The sequence below is a fragment of the Panthera tigris genome, chromosome A3, assembly GCF_018350195.1.
Source record: "Panthera tigris isolate Pti1 chromosome A3, P.tigris_Pti1_mat1.1, whole genome shotgun sequence".
In the NCBI taxonomy this organism is placed as follows: Eukaryota; Metazoa; Chordata; class Mammalia; order Carnivora; family Felidae; genus Panthera; species Panthera tigris.
This window is the reverse complement of record NC_056662.1, coordinates 71,983,873-71,999,314: the sequence shown is the minus strand read 5'-3', so window position 1 is coordinate 71,999,314 and position 15,442 is coordinate 71,983,873. Positions and strand designations below refer to the sequence as shown.

The 15,442-nt window shown below is 38.5% G+C and overlaps 1 protein-coding gene across 8 annotated transcripts in view; it reads left to right on the top strand.

Annotated features, from left to right (window-relative positions):
* Positions 1-15,442, top strand: part of ASB3 (ankyrin repeat and SOCS box containing 3) — a 113,701-nt gene that overhangs the window by 29,849 nt on the left and 68,410 nt on the right. For 7 of the 8 annotated variants that reach the window (XM_042981380.1, XM_042981382.1, XM_042981379.1 and 4 more), the window contains one exon: positions 6,260-6,468. In XM_042981380.1, coding sequence (XP_042837314.1) covers positions 6,273-6,468 — 196 coding nt within the window. In that variant the 5' untranslated portion in view covers positions 6,260-6,272. Of the gene's footprint in view, positions 1-6,259; positions 6,485-15,442 lie in introns of those variants that run through there. The other variant, XM_042981384.1, reaches the window with a different exon arrangement.

Sequence of the window (15,442 nt, the reverse complement as noted above, 5' to 3'; positions counted from 1 at the left end):
GCCTTCCCCTTCCCCTCCTCCTGATTCTGCCCCACCTAAGGGTGAGGGCTGCATAACTGATTCTATATACTCCTTGGTGACTTCAGCATCATTGGCTCCTCCTCACACCCTCATTGTCAAGGAATGAAGAACACCCACTTGAACCATCTACTTCAGATTCCCCCACTGGTGTCCCTGGTAAAAACCGACAATGGGGAGCAAGTGATTGACTTTTAAGTGGATGCAGTTGAAACATATTCACCGTTTAAACTAATTTAAGTTTGTTGGTTTGAGATAGACATGTATTTAGAGTTATCAGCATTAAATATGAAACTTACTCTCCTGGCAAGGGTGTTCAGCCAGCTGAGTAAAAGTTTGCCAGAGTAGACCCTGATTAGGACAATAATGATCCTGGGGACAGGGTTAAGATGCAGGATTTAAGAGCTAATAATCAAAGGAATCAGGGAATCAGCTCCAAGATGTCAGAATGTCGGCAAGGCTTTTGAGATACTGCAAGAGAAGGAGGAAACCCCAGCTGTTTTCTTACAGAGGCTTAGAGGTCAAATGAAATATTCAGGCCTAGATCCAGAGAAACTAGTGGGGCAGAGTCTCCTGAAGATTAATTTTATCACTAGAAGTTGGCCTGATATTGCCAAAAAGTTACAGAAGATGGATGGATGCAATGAGAAGCAGAAGAACTGCTCAGGGAGGCACAAAAGATATTTGTAAAGAGGGATGAGGAGAGACAAAAACAGTTAAGATTATTGTGACTATTGTGGAGAAAATGATTGAGATGAAAGGGGGAAATGATTAGGAAAACAAAGGCAAGAGAAATGTAGCTTAAATAAATCTTATAGCTTGTAGTCCACTGATGGACACTTGAAACGTGCAGAGCTTGACCTGCAGAGCCTTAAGGAAGGCTGCCTTAATGTTATAGTTTTATTACCTAGGTTTACTAAAGGTCAAGTAAGCGTTTGTTATCTCTGTTGAAATTTGTTAGCAAAAAGAGGACTTAAAATGATGGCTAATTTTATCTCAAGTTTTCCTGGGTGGGTAATTGTTAAGATAGCTTTCAAAGTCTTTGATAGCCTGAAACTTTAAACTTTTGCTTGCACAATAAATGGGATTAAATTCATTGGATATTTAATGAGATAAAATGTTAAAGCCTTGATTACTAAACATAGGTTTGTGCATTTAACTTCTTTTTGTAGAGAAACTAAGGGTATTTGGGTCTGTTGGTAAGCATTCTTTGTGCTTAGTTGATTCATAAAATTGCCATCTAAAGAATTCTGATGTAATAGTTCACAATTGATAACTACTTTGTTTTCATTGGAGACTAAGGTTCTGCTAAATTCAGTTAAGATTGATGGAAATAAGGAAAGCAACTTTATATGTAAAAGTAGATATATAAAAAAATTAAAAAAACAGAAGCAATTTTTGTTGGAGGCAAAAGAAATTAATTTTGCCCTAAATGAGACTGGTTAGAGAGGAATGGCTTGGGACAAAATCTAAATACAAAGGAAAGTTGTAGAAGGTTCTTGAAGGGAAATCTTTGGAAAGGAATATTGTGTGATCACGATGGACTAAGGTTAAAATAAATGGATTTTAAAAGTACACTGGTAGAAGATTAAAATTCTGCTTTACTCTCTGTTAAAAAGACAACATTTTCTTAGATTGTTGGTCTGCTTCTGATTAAGAGAAAAAAAAAAGGAAAGGTCTTTTTTCTCCTTTGCCCAAAGAGATGGCAAGAACTATGATTTTAACCGAAAGGGAAGGACAACACGCCCTTTTCAGTTGTTTTGCTCAAGACTTGGTTGAAATTGCTCCTCCTTTGATCCAAAGTCTGGGTAGATGGCTGCCAACCTCCAAAGGCTCCACATTTAGAGGAATGGATGTCTGTAGAGGCATATGAGGGATGGATGACTATGATATATGAAAGGCTTTTACTGGGATACATGGGAGCCATTTTGCTACACTTAGCTCAGTATATGCTCACTTGTACTTGTTGCCCACTGTATTCAGGTCTTCCCCATAATGTGACAGGCATGTTTCCCCTACAAGAAGCTAGAGTGCTGGAAAGAGAAACACAAGGAGGCACTACCATGATAAGATTATAAGTAGTTTTTTCATTTTGAGATTTGAGACAGATAAAAGAATAGGTAACTTTTCTGATGATCCAGATAAGTGTATAGAGGTTTTTCAGAATATTAAGTATGTTTTTGAGTTGACCTGGAAAGATAAAATGCTTTTGTTGAATCAGACTCTTAATGAGACAGAGAAGTGTGGTGTTCTGGCCCCACCTGAGAGATATGAGGACAAGCAACTTCTTAATTATCATGGGACTGGAGGTCCTATAGAGAACTCCCAGTTTCCTACTTGGGTTCAGGCAGTTGTACACCCTGAGATCCTAATTGGGACTATGATAATCCCATTGGGGGATGGTATCATTGCCACTTCGAAGCTTGTGTTTTGGAGAAAGTAAGGAGATCTAGAGTTAAACCCTTAAATTATGCTAAATTAGCCCCTGTTTTACAGACACAGGACAAGAGCCTGGTGGTCTTTCTAGAAAGGTTAAGGTTAAATATACAGCTGTCTCCCCCTGATACCCCCTGAAGCTGAGACGATTCAAAAGACAAATTTGTCACTCCATGAGTAGCAGATACTCCAAGGGAGCTGCAAAAATTGGCTCTTGGCCTGGAAGGAACCCTGGAGGAGCTCTTATGAGCTGCCAATTAGGTACATTACAGTCAAGATTAAGAGAATAAGGAACGGGAAAGGAGATGTAAAAAAAAAAAAAAAAAAAAAAAAAAAAAAAAGAAATCTAAGGCTTTACTATGTCAGACCAGACTTCCCAAGGTCCTGGCACCAAGTGCTGTTTATGTGGCTGTTCAGGGCACTGGAAATGAGAATGTCCTCAGAGGAGACAAAGTCAAAACGCTGTAAGCCATACCCTTTGTGTGGAGACAATCACTGGAAAATCTGAATGCCCTCATGGACCTCAACATTCAAGAGCTCAGATAACCAGTGTCCCTGAAAGGAACGGATGGGTCCTGGGGCTCTTCATGGTGACTCCCCTGAATCATCTGTCTATTGGAAACCCAGGGCCTTGGGTAACTCTAGAAATATAAGGAAATCTGGTTGATTTCCTTCTTGACACTGGATCTTTCCACTCCCAGCCAACTATCCAAACGCAGAGTAACAATTCAAGAAAACTTATGACTAAATTTTTCTTTCAGCCACTGGGGTGCATATGGGGAGACTTTTTTTCCCCACATTTTTTGATAATGCCATAGAGCCCTACTCCCTTGCTAGAAAGAGACATTATGACTGAATTAGGGACTATAGTGCTACTAGCTCTAGAGGGGGTAAACAATTTCCTAAATTTATAGTAATCTGGATATAGAAGATCAATCTTTCTTTGAGGTAAAATTAATTATGCCTCATGGAGTTGTTCCTATGGAAACTGGATGGCCAAAGGAAGATTTGAGAATTGAGAACCAAAAATTAGTTCAAATATTTAATTATTCTAAACAACAATATCACAAGATTGAAATAAATATGGAAGAGGAAGGAAAAGCTATAGTTAAATTAAAAAAAAAAAAAAAGAAAATGACCAGACAGGTTAGGGATCTTGTGGATGACTACGGTTGCATCTTTACTTTCCATGGTGTGACCTCCTCCCTAGGAGACATTGCATTTGGAATATTAATGCTTGTTGGTCTAATACTCTTTTAAAATTTTTTTTCTTTTTGTATGTTATTTGTAGAAGCTTTGCATATGCCAGAAAAATAAGAAAATTTTGCTAGCCCAGATGTCCCAAATACCCTCCCATTATTTTGGACCTCAGGATTGAGCTCTGAACCTGCCCTGACTGCTGTACTCCTGTCATTGCCCCCTTTCAGCAGGAAGCAGTTGTTGTCCCAATTCCTAATGGCAGTTAGGAGTCAGGTGTTCAAAGAGGGGAATATGATAGGAAAAGATGGGATTAATAGGCAAAGAGGGAAAGGTTAGGACCTGAGGTCCCTGGGTTGAAAACAAAAGCAAAACATATTTTAGAACAATGCTGGGAGGCCAACCACAGCAGACCCCCTCAGGCTTAAGATTGCTCTTAAAAAAAAACAAATGTCCCTGCCTTGTGCCCAAATTAACCTTTAAATGAAAATGGAATCAACTTAGAAGAGGAGGGATTGTGAGAATTAAGTGAGATGATTCATTTTCAGAAATATCAAATTAAATCTGTGCTGTCTAGTTAACAATAGGTTAATAACCTATTGGAAATAGGTACTAACCACCCCCCTCCCCTTCGACCACCCTGTGGAGTGTCAAACTCTTAAATACTTCACTTCCTGGTTCTTCTTCCCCTCTCCATTTTGTGGTCTTATTTTTGAGGGCTTTGCAATGAGCACTTGCCAAAGAACTGAAGTCTCTGTGCCTTACCTAAAGGAATGTACATTTGTTCCAGTCAGACTACCTTTTGCCTTACATGGGCATAGACGACACCCAGGTAAGGCTGTAACCTCTGTAGTACTCAGCCAATGAGGAATCGGGGGAGGGACTTCAGGCTAAGAGATAAATTGCCTGCTGTAACTGTCCCAACTGTGCCTGCCCATCAGACACTCCTTCTTGCAAGAAAGTTGATTAAAGCCTTGCTTCACTGTCCCTGAGTCTCTGCTTCCCTACTTTGATTGGGTCAGTGGGCATATTTCTCACACTCCATAAGCTCATTTTCCTCCTATTCTTTGCTTACCTAGTCCTCTTTCCAAAGTGAACTGTTTGCCTTATTTACTGTGTCTTACTCACCTTTTTTGTTCATTTACATAATCGTGTCTTTCATTCTCCTGAAGAATGGTCTTCAGATCCTTCTTGTACTTTGGGACCCAGCTCACATCCCTCATAAGTTTCTCCCTTCTTTGACCACCCGAGGCTCTTTATCTGTACTTCTCTTAGAGCACTTACTTCCTTCTATTTTGAATCACATGTATTTATCATTTCTCTGAGACTTTACGTATATCTGTGTTATCTTTATATCTTCCATATTATTGATCAGCTAGTTGGTTCCCAGTAGGTAACCGTCAACTGCATAATTAAATGTTCTGTAGTAAATAGATCTCACTTTCCTAGGAGCGGATCAGTTGATCTAATTAAATTAATCCATAGCTAATGCTAGCTCTTTGGCTCACCATAGAGTCAAGTTCTGCAGTTATAGCTTTATATTTAAATGTGACCATGGATAAATTTAAATTTCCTACAGGAAATGCTCTGCTTTCTTTTTAACTTCTCTTTTTAAACTGTCATTTTCTGGATAAATAATTTAGAATGTAGTTCTAGAAAGTTTTCTACCTGCATTGGACTAGACATGTTGGCATGTCCTGAACCATCTCCTAAGATCACTAAAGAAACTAAGGAAGGCTGGGATAGAAGTTTTACTGAGAGGGACTGCCCCTTGGGAGATAACTCTTCCCCTGAGAATCCTGAACCTTAGCCTTATAGTGGGATTAACCAGAAACTGTCTTTGTGAGTGTCATATACTGACAACTATACTGGACATTGACTCCAGGGGAAGGTGGAATGAACTTTGGAGGGAGATGATGAGGAAAAGGTCACTAATGCTGTGAAGAACTTTATGGACTTATGTAGGAAAGCTCGACTCTCTTGTTCGTTTCAGTATATTCTGTAAGTAGGACTGTTTCATCAAAGAAAGAGAATATGAATGTTCAGCCCCTTTTGGAAAGGACCAGCAGAAAAACTACAATTATTACTTATCTTTGTTCCTTTCAATAAATCTCCTTCATTCCTTTTTTGGGTTTAGCTTTTTCCTGGAGAAGGCTATAGACTGGAGAGGGCTACAAATTCTTGAGGCTAAGCATTTTTAGTTAAATGGCCATCTCTACGTAATAGAGTACATATTTGGGGTTAACTGAAGGTGTTTTAGCTCCCTCATCTATAGAATTGCAGTGAATGCATTTTGGTGGGGTATGAACAGGAGCAGAGGCCTGCAGGAAGGAGATGCTCAGACATTTCCAGAGAAAGAATGGTAGAACACTTAAAACTCCCTTGATTTCTTTAATAAGAACATTCTAGGGAATCTTAATTTCCCAGAGACGCTTCCTACTCTAGACTCTAGCAGAAGATGTGGCATGACAGGTCTCTTTCTCCACCTCAGGCTTTTCCTCTGCAGTCCTGTGAGAGTTGCAGGACAGGCCTGCTTCGATCTGCTAATCTCTAGGAGTACAGTGTTGTTTTATTGTCTATAGTGTTTTCTTTCTGCCTTGTTTTATAGACTGGTCAAAGGAATGGATTTTACAGAGGCTTACTCTGACACATGCTCCACGGTTGGACTTGCTGCCAGGGAAGGCAATGTTAAAGTCTTAAGAAAACTGCTCAGAAAGGGACGTAGCGTTGATGTTGCTGATAACAGGGGATGGATGCCAATTCATGAAGCAGCTTATCACAACTCTGTAGAATGTTTACGGATGTTAATTCATGCAGGTAAAGTACATTCAAGGTATGGGAGCTGGGCCTACAAGCTGGATTAATAAACCATAAAAAAGGTAATATGTGACTTATCAACCATGGTATTTGTTTTCCTTTTCTATGACCATAAAAAAACTGCCTATGCATTATTAAGAATGGTGAGATTGCCACCATTGCCTGTATGGTGTTCCAGCTGGACATCTATAAATGTTGTCCCTTGTATGTAACTTGCTGTGCCTGGCCCATTTTTATTGTTTGAGCTAGATGATATGGCAAGAATAGTCTGCTCTTTTAAGGATTTGGTAGTTACTAGTCATGTTTATTCTTTCTTCCTTTTCCAAACAGAAGGAGCAATGTTACTGAAATTGAGGGTGTTTGTGCTTTGGTTGAGTTAGTCTTTTTTTTTTTTTTTTTAAATATTGTTCAGTTTCCTTAATTTGGGGAATCTTTACAAGTACTTTAACTCCCCCCCCCCCCCCCCCCCCCCGCCCCGAGTTCACACTAGAAAACAGGATAGACAAAGCCCCTGCCTTTATGATGCTTATATTCCTGTCAGGGGAGACAGACTATACTTAAATAATTAAACAAGATAATTTCAAAACATAAAAGCGTTGTAGAGAGAATAAAACAGGGTAATGGGACAGAGAGTAACTATGTGCTACTGCACATCTCTTTCCAACTCTGTGTTGAATTGACTTCATGCTTGTAACCTGAGATCAACCAAGTGGGAATATTTACATGGGAGAAATCAACCAGTGCTATGAACCAAAGCTTTAAATTTGGGTTTTTTTTCCCCCTGAGAGCCAGTGACACATTTGCCAGCTCACTACTGAGAGTAGGACTCAGTAAGAGACTAAATGAGAGATTCTGATAGGAGATGATGGGTAGGGTCGAGGAGATAATGGTGATTGAGCACTGCTTTGTAACGGTCATTATACTAGATGCTTGATGTACATTTTTTTTTTTAAGTCCATTTATTTTGAGAGAGACAGCATGAGTAGGGGAGGGGCAGAGAGAGAGAGAGAATCCCAAGCAGGCTCTGCACTGCCAGCACAGCCCGTGTGGAGCTTGAACCCACGAAGCTGAGAGATCAGGACCTGAGCCCAAAACTGATAGTTGCATGCTTAACTGACTGAGCCACCCAGGTGTCCCTACATTATTTACTACATATAGAACTGCTCTTTTTTTTAAGTTTATTTATTTGTTTTGAGAGAGAGACAGAGCAAGAATATGAGTGGGGGAAGGGGAGAGGGAGAGCGAGAGAGAAAATCCCAAGCATGCTCCAAACCGTCAGTGCACAGCCCAATGTGGGGCTCAATCTCACGAAATGTGAGATCATGACCTGAGCTGAAATTAAGATTCCGATGCTTAACTGACAACCACCAGCCAGCCCTTCTCTCCTTTTTCCTCTTCCCTTATGCTCATCTGTTTTGTTTCTTAAAATCCATATATGAGTGAAATCATATGGTATTTGTTTAGCTTTGACTGGCTTATTTTACTTAGCATAATATACTCTAGCTCCATCCATGTCGTTGCAAACGGCAAGATTTCATTCTTTTTGATGGCTGAGTAATTTTCCGCGGTGCGTGTGTGTGTGTGTGTGTGTGTGTGTGTGTGTGTGTGTGTATACATATACGTATATCCTTTCATTTTCAATGACTTCTTTTTTAGGCGTGATGTTTTTGGAGCTTAAGATAGCCACACATAGCTATGTGACTAGTTGATATAAATGGCCAAATAAAATTATCTCACTGTATTTTTATTAGAGTTCACTATTATGAAGTAAACTTTGGATAAAACTAGTTTACCAGAATTAGGAAGTAGAGTGTGCAGAGACTAGGAAGCAGCTATATGACTTATTTTAGGAGGTCGAAACAGTTTTGGTCGCTGTCTGCCATGAATTCGGTTGTTCTCTATAGTTGGAACTAATGTCCAAAATTCTATCAGATTTGATTATTTGATTCACTAAAAACTAGAATGGGACAGAAAAGCTATAGGTCACTTTAAATAAAAGTGTTTTATAAGGGGCTCCTGGGTGGCTCAGTCCAGTAAGCCTCTGACTTCAGCTCAGGTCATGATCTCCAGCTTTGTGAGTTCCAGCCCTGCGTTGGGCTCTGAGCTGACAGCTGGGAGCCTGGAACCTGCTTTGGATTCTGTGCTCCCTCTCTCTCTCTGCCCCTTCCCCACTCATGCTGTGTCTGTCTCTCTCAATATTTCTTATGACCCATTCCTCCTCTTGTAAATTAAAGTCCATACTTTATTCAGATCCCCTGCCTTTTAAAAAAGATTACAATGTAAACTTACCTGGAAGATTCAAGTTCAGGAACATTGATCAGTGACGAATGGTAGCTGACTACTTAGCTAGCATATGGCTAAGTGTGATGATGAAGAGCGTATGTTTTTAGTCTTGAGAAGTGAAGTGAGGTCTCTTCTGCTTATTGGTGACAGTGACATCTTTATATCTGTACCAGTTAACTTAGTATTATGGGTTAATCTTAAAAGTTTCCAAAACAAGTTTGACATTTTTGTTTTTCTTTATACTTTGCTGTACCTGTGTTTTATTTAATTCATAATTCTCTGGTCTTTTATAGCTTCGCTGGTACACGTAAAAGTGTCTTTTATTACATAATTTCAGTCTCCTTGAACTTCCTCTAATATTGGTGAACTGCCAGAGATTCATAAACATACCTTTTATGGACACCTGGATGGTTCCGTTGGTTAAGGGACTGCCGATTCTTGATTTCAGCTCAAGTCATGATTTCATGGTTCGTGAGATAGAGCCCTGCGTGGAGCTTGGTGCTGGCAGCACGGAGCCTGCTTGGGATTCTCTCTCTCTCTCTCTCTCTCTCTCTCTCTCTCTGCTTCTCCCCTGCTCTCTCTCCCTCTCCCAAAATAAATAACCTTCAAAAAACCTATACCTTTTATTAGTGTACTAAAGTATGAAAGTACTTAAGCCTACACAAAAAGAATGGAAGCATCTTAGATGCTTAGAAAGGTTTTGCTTTACTGTCGCTTCAGTTTAGATCCAGAATATAGCCTAAAAATTAGAGATGATCTCATTCAAGTTGGAGAAGACCATTCAAATGCAGCATGGATTAGTTAGAAATTTAATGTGTGTATGTATTTTTTTCACTTTAACTTTTTTTTTTTTTAATGTTTACTTATATTTGAGAGAGAGAGACAGAGGGCAAGTGGGGGAAGGGCAGAGAGAGAGAGGGAGACACAGAATCTGAAGCAGGCTCCAGGCTCTGAGCTGTCAGCACAGAGCCCGACGTGGGGCCCGAGCTCAACAAGCCATGAGATCTGACCTGAGCCAAAGTCTGACGCTTAACCGACTGAGTGACCCAGGCGCCCCTTTCATTTTAACTTTCTGTGTGAAGTGTTAATACACATAACAAATTTGCTTGTCTTCTTTGCTTTTTGGAAGTTCATTTAATAGATGTTGAGATTTCATGAATCTTTACATCTTGGAGGACAATAATGATCTTCAGTGGAAATTATACATGCCATTCAGTAGTAAACCATTTACTGACTAAAGATCACTTAAAATCTTATAATTAACTGTAGCATATCACCAACAAATATTTTTATTTGGCAAATATGAGCTAATTCATAGTACTTTTTATTAGTTAAAAAAATATTACGCTGTCATATTGGGCATGATAATAGATGCTGAAGATCATTAGATAAATAGGCACCATAGCATAGTGATTAAGAGTTGTGTTCAGATGGACCTGGGCTCTGCTGACCTCACCACTTTATCCTGGCGGGATAAAAGGACAGGTCTTTTAACTTCTTGGTTCTTCAGTTTGTTTATCTGTAAGATTAGAAACATTCCATCATAACAACTCAGGCCAGAAACTGGGCCATCCTTAATTACTTCCTTTTTCTTATATCCCTCACCCAGTCAGCACATCTTTATATGTGTGTGTGTGTGTGTGTGTGTGTGTGTGTGTGTGTGTGTACACATCCACAAATTCACATCACTCTTACTGCCTCACAACCTCTAAGACCTTGGTCTGAGTCACATATCTCTTTGCCTGGATTGCTCTAATAGCATCCTAACCTCAGTTTCTGCTCTTACTTCTTCCTCATCCTACCATAATCTAGTCTTAGTGTATCAAAGACTAATGTCTGTCTCTTCTGTTCAGAATTCTGCAATAGCTCCCGATTTCACTCTGAGTAAAAGAACTGTTTCATGGTATTTAATAGTATAGATGTAATATATTTAATAATTCTCCTATTGATGGGTTCTTATAAGTGGTGCTTCAGTTAACATCCTTATATTGTAACTTTGTGACATGGGTGTATATTTCTATAGAATGGAGTTTTAGAAGTCAAAGTGCTGGTGCAAGAAATATGCAAAGTTAAAATATTGATAGACACGGCTAAATTATCCATAATATTAATCAGAACTTTTTCAGTAATGAATGAAAGAAATAATTCAAACTAGTTTACACAAAGAACGGAAATATATTGTTATGAGCACCAGGTGTTGTATGTAAGTATTGAATCACTGTATTGGACACCTGAAATGGATATTACATTGTATGTTAACTAACTGGAATTTAAATAGAAATTTAAAAAACTTCAAAAACAAATAAGGGACATATAGTGCTTATGTAAATGTTAAGTCTGAGTGGTAGGTCCCTTCAGGCATTGCCAGATGCTCCTATTCAAAACGATGTCATCAGGACTCTGGGTCTTTCTTTCTCTTATGTCTGTATTTCTCTATGTTCATTTCATTCTCATGTAGCCTTTCTCTTTGGAAGTTCTAGGCAAACTTTGTCTTTAAAGAAGTCTGTGTATTCTGGACAGTAATCCTTTGCTGTTACATGTGGTTCAGTTATTTCATATATTTTCTCCTAGTCTTAATTTTTTATAGTGTCTCATGTCTTTGTAATGCCTTCAAACCTCTTCCTTTCCACTGACTTTTTCCCTTCATCTTATATGCATGATGAAATCTCTTAAAGGGTTGTCTGAAAGTTTTGCCCATGGTGAAAATGTTTGTTGTGGAAATTATCTTATGCCCAACCTTTTCTTAGAATTGCTAAGTAAAGCATAATGATTGTGCAAAGTACTTGACTTTCTCAGCTACCTGAAAGGGACATTCATTACTCTTTGTGATTGGCACATCTTAAATTTGTTTGGCCATCATCAAATTGTGGCTCAGTTGTTGAGATAAGGTTCTGATCTTAATATTTAACCTATGTTAATGAATATTTAACACTTATTAAAACCATGTGTTTTTGCTTTCTTTCTTAGAAAACAAAAGTGTACCATTTCTCACTTAAACAAGTAAGCAAGTTTACTATTTATTTATAAGTAAAAATACACTTTGTGTTAGGAATCATAGGGTTGTAGTATCATTGCTAGAATGTTAAAGTCAACTCTTGTTATTGCTGCCCAGGTGTCAGCTGGCTGGCATTGGTCCAGCTGACATGGCCCCAATCCTCAAGGTGCAGCCAAGAAAGAACTCACAAGTTGTCATTACAGAACCGAAGTGCCCATTATGGGTTTACCCATTATGAAGTCTTGAATGCCTTTACATTTAAATTTTCAGTAAGTAGAATAGAAGCAGAGACTGCTTTGCCCTCCAGTGAGAAATAAGTAGAGGTTAAGGCATTAAAAACAGTATTATGAGCCATTTTCCCAAGAATCCTTATAAAAGAAAGGATGAGAATGAGAGGATGGTTGTTGGTATTCCAGTACCAGATAGGTAAGGTCCCCTTGGTCCCTGGATACCAATTAAGGAGGGCAGTTTATCATTGAAACTTCCAAAACCAATTTATATTGGATCCTGAAAACTTTCTGAAAATGGTGTTTTGGAGACTTAATTTGTAACAACTGTGACAGTACATAAATTTTGTAATTCTGTTGAACCCCTTTGAGGGTTCAGGCCAGCTGTTTTATCCTTGTTTTACTGTTAAGGAAACTGCTGCAGAGAGTTTGAGTAATTTACCCAAAGAGTAATCCAATAGAGAACTGGTGGAGCCAGGATTACAGCCTAAATCTTCTAACTCCAAATCCACTGCATTTGCTCCACCATGTAAGTTTCTTGGTCCAGTGGTTTTAGAGATAAACTATTCAAATGTATCTATCTATTTTTTTCTATAGGTGAAATCTTTTAAGATTTCAATTTAGTAGTTAACTTCACTATTTTTCATCCTGCATGAGAAGGGCCTTTTCTTTTCTTTACTTCATAGATAATTGCACAGGAGTATTTTTTTCCCTTTCATAATAAGATGGGTGTGTGTGCAAATCATGAATGGTGGCCCTCAAATCATTCAGGTGGGAATTAAGCTCCCTTCCTTGGGGGGGGGGGGAGTATTTACCTAGATTATTGGATTTATCTGATACTTAGAATATTGCTTATTTCCCATTTATTTATTCAGTCATTTATATCTGCCTGGACTCGTGTATATTTATTTTATACATTGGGTTATAATCCAATATGATATTTATTTTGTTGCTCAAATTGTTCTAGGTTTCGTCATTGAGTGCTCTTTCAGATCGGCTCTTGTGTATCTTTGGCATGTCCCATGTTTTGTTTTTTGAGCACTTTTTTACTTTCTTTACCTAGAAGATGGTCCAGGCTCATTTTGTATATTCTGTGTGCCCATCCTAGAATCAGCCATTTTCTTAGGAGCCCTGGTTCCTTTTATTGGAGAATAGTTCTCAAAACCAACATTTAGGCACTGATTGTGCTTGTTGCTACTGGTGTGTCACTGCTTTTAAGCCTTTTCAGCAGACAGAGCTAGGAAACATATTTATTATAACCCATGTGTATACACATACCTATAAGCATTTCAATATCCATCCATCTGTATTCTGTATTAAAGCTAAATATGAGTTCATGCTAATGTCTGGATTCTAATCCAGTACCGTTTGGTTCATTCTAGCCTTCCTCCTTTGCTTATCTATAACCTCCCTTTTCAATAGTAAGAAAGCTGTCGCTATCTACCATTCCTTTGTTTATTTGAGCTTATTGTACATAGATAGTGGTTTCAGAATTGTTCATCTTTCCCCCTATGATAAACAACTTTACCAACTAGACTACAGTGTATATATACACTTCCTTTTGTCTTTAGCCTTACAGTTAGTTTCTGGTCATAAAACCATTTTCTAAAGTGTCATCCATTTGTAATCCAATTAGACACTTTTCTCACAGTTTCCATTCTATCCTGAGATTCCCTGACTGCACCCACCTGGTTGGTTTTTTTTTTTTTCATTGCATACATTAAGTAAGTGTCACTCTTTGTGTTATACAGTTTTTTAAATGGCTATGATTAAGTCGTATCTCTCTTCTTTCTCAGTGGAAGAGAACATCCTTCCTTCTTTCCAAAACAAATTCCTCAGTATATCTAATGCAAGACTGGCCTAGGTCGGCTTCTTTTCAGCCATCATCTTTTAGTCTCATTTTGCTTCTGTGGCTCTTCCTCCTCTCCCTGATGGGCACCCTCCTCTCTGCCTTTGTATTATCACCACGTTGTTTTGCTTATTCTAACTTTAAGACCTGGTTTAGTGTATGCAGTAAGTCTAGTCTCCTCTTAGTACTTGCTTTCTTTATTTTTCTAACTTTGTTATTCTTACCTGTCCTCTCCATCTCTATCAACTTTAGTCACTTTATCAAGTATAATAAAAGCAACCAACCAAACCACAACAGGTGGTCTCACATTTTGATTAGAATTATAATAAATTTATTAATTATTTTGAGAGGAATGCACATCTTTATAATATTGAGATTTCCCATTTAGAAGCTGTCTATGTTTTGGCACCTGGATGGCTCAGTTGGTTAAGTGACTGACTTTGGCTCAGGTCATGATCTCCCAGTTGGTAGGTTCCAGCTGTGCTGACAGCTCAGAGCCTGGAGACTGCTTCAGATTCTGTGTCTCCCTGTCTGTCTGCACCTCTCTGGCTCGCCCTCTGTCCCTCTCTCTTAAAAAAAAAAAAAAAAAAGAATAAAAAACGTTAAAAAAAAAAAAAAAAGATTTAGAAGCTGTCTGTGTGGGGCACCTAGGTGGCTTAGTTGTTAAGCATCTGACTCTTGATTTTGGCTCAGTCATGATATCATGGTTCGTGGGATCAAGCCCCACATCAGGTTCTGTGCTGACAGCATGGAGCCTGCTTGAGATTTATCTCTCTCTTTCTCTCTGCACCCCTCCTACCCCTGCTCACAGTCTCTCTCTCAAAATAAATAAATAAATAAATACTTAAAAAATAGAAGCTGTCTGTGTATCTATATATGTGTATGTGTTCCTAGTTTTTCTCTTAACTTCATAGTTTTGTGGATATCTGAATAAAGGTCAGTTTCTGACTAATCTGGGAAACACTGTTTTTGTGATATGAGCTTTAAAAATATAACTGCTCTATTTTGCAGTTTAATTGTGCATCTGTAAAGTTTGAGACTTGTAAACATTTTTTTAATTTTAAAAATTTATTTACGGTTTATTTTTGAGAGAGCAAGAGAGAGAGTGTGAGGCGGGGACAGAGAGAGGGGGACAGAGGATCAGAAGTGGGCTCTGTGCTGTCAGCACAGAGTCTGATGAGGGGCCTGAACTCACGAACTGTGAGATCATGACCTGGGCTGAAACCCAAGAATCAGATGCTTAACTGACTGAGCCACCCAGGTGCCCCAGAGTCACTTTCTAAAGTCACTTCATGTGACTTCAGTAGTTCATTTTGCTTTGGAATTACACAAAAATTAACGTAGCCATTATTTACGTAATTTTAATGTTACTAGAACCTTGAGATTTTCATAACAGATAAACCTCAGAAACCTTAAAGTAGAAGTTGTATGCCACTGTTTGATTTCTTTGGAGTACATTTTATTATTTTAGAAATACAATCCTGAGTACTTCACTGTAGTCTTAAGTTAGAAAAGGAATATTTTAAATTTTTTTTAACGTTTATTTTTTTGAGACAGAGAGAGACAGAGCATGAATGGGGGAGGGTCAGAGAGAGAGGGAGACACAGAATCTGAAGCAGG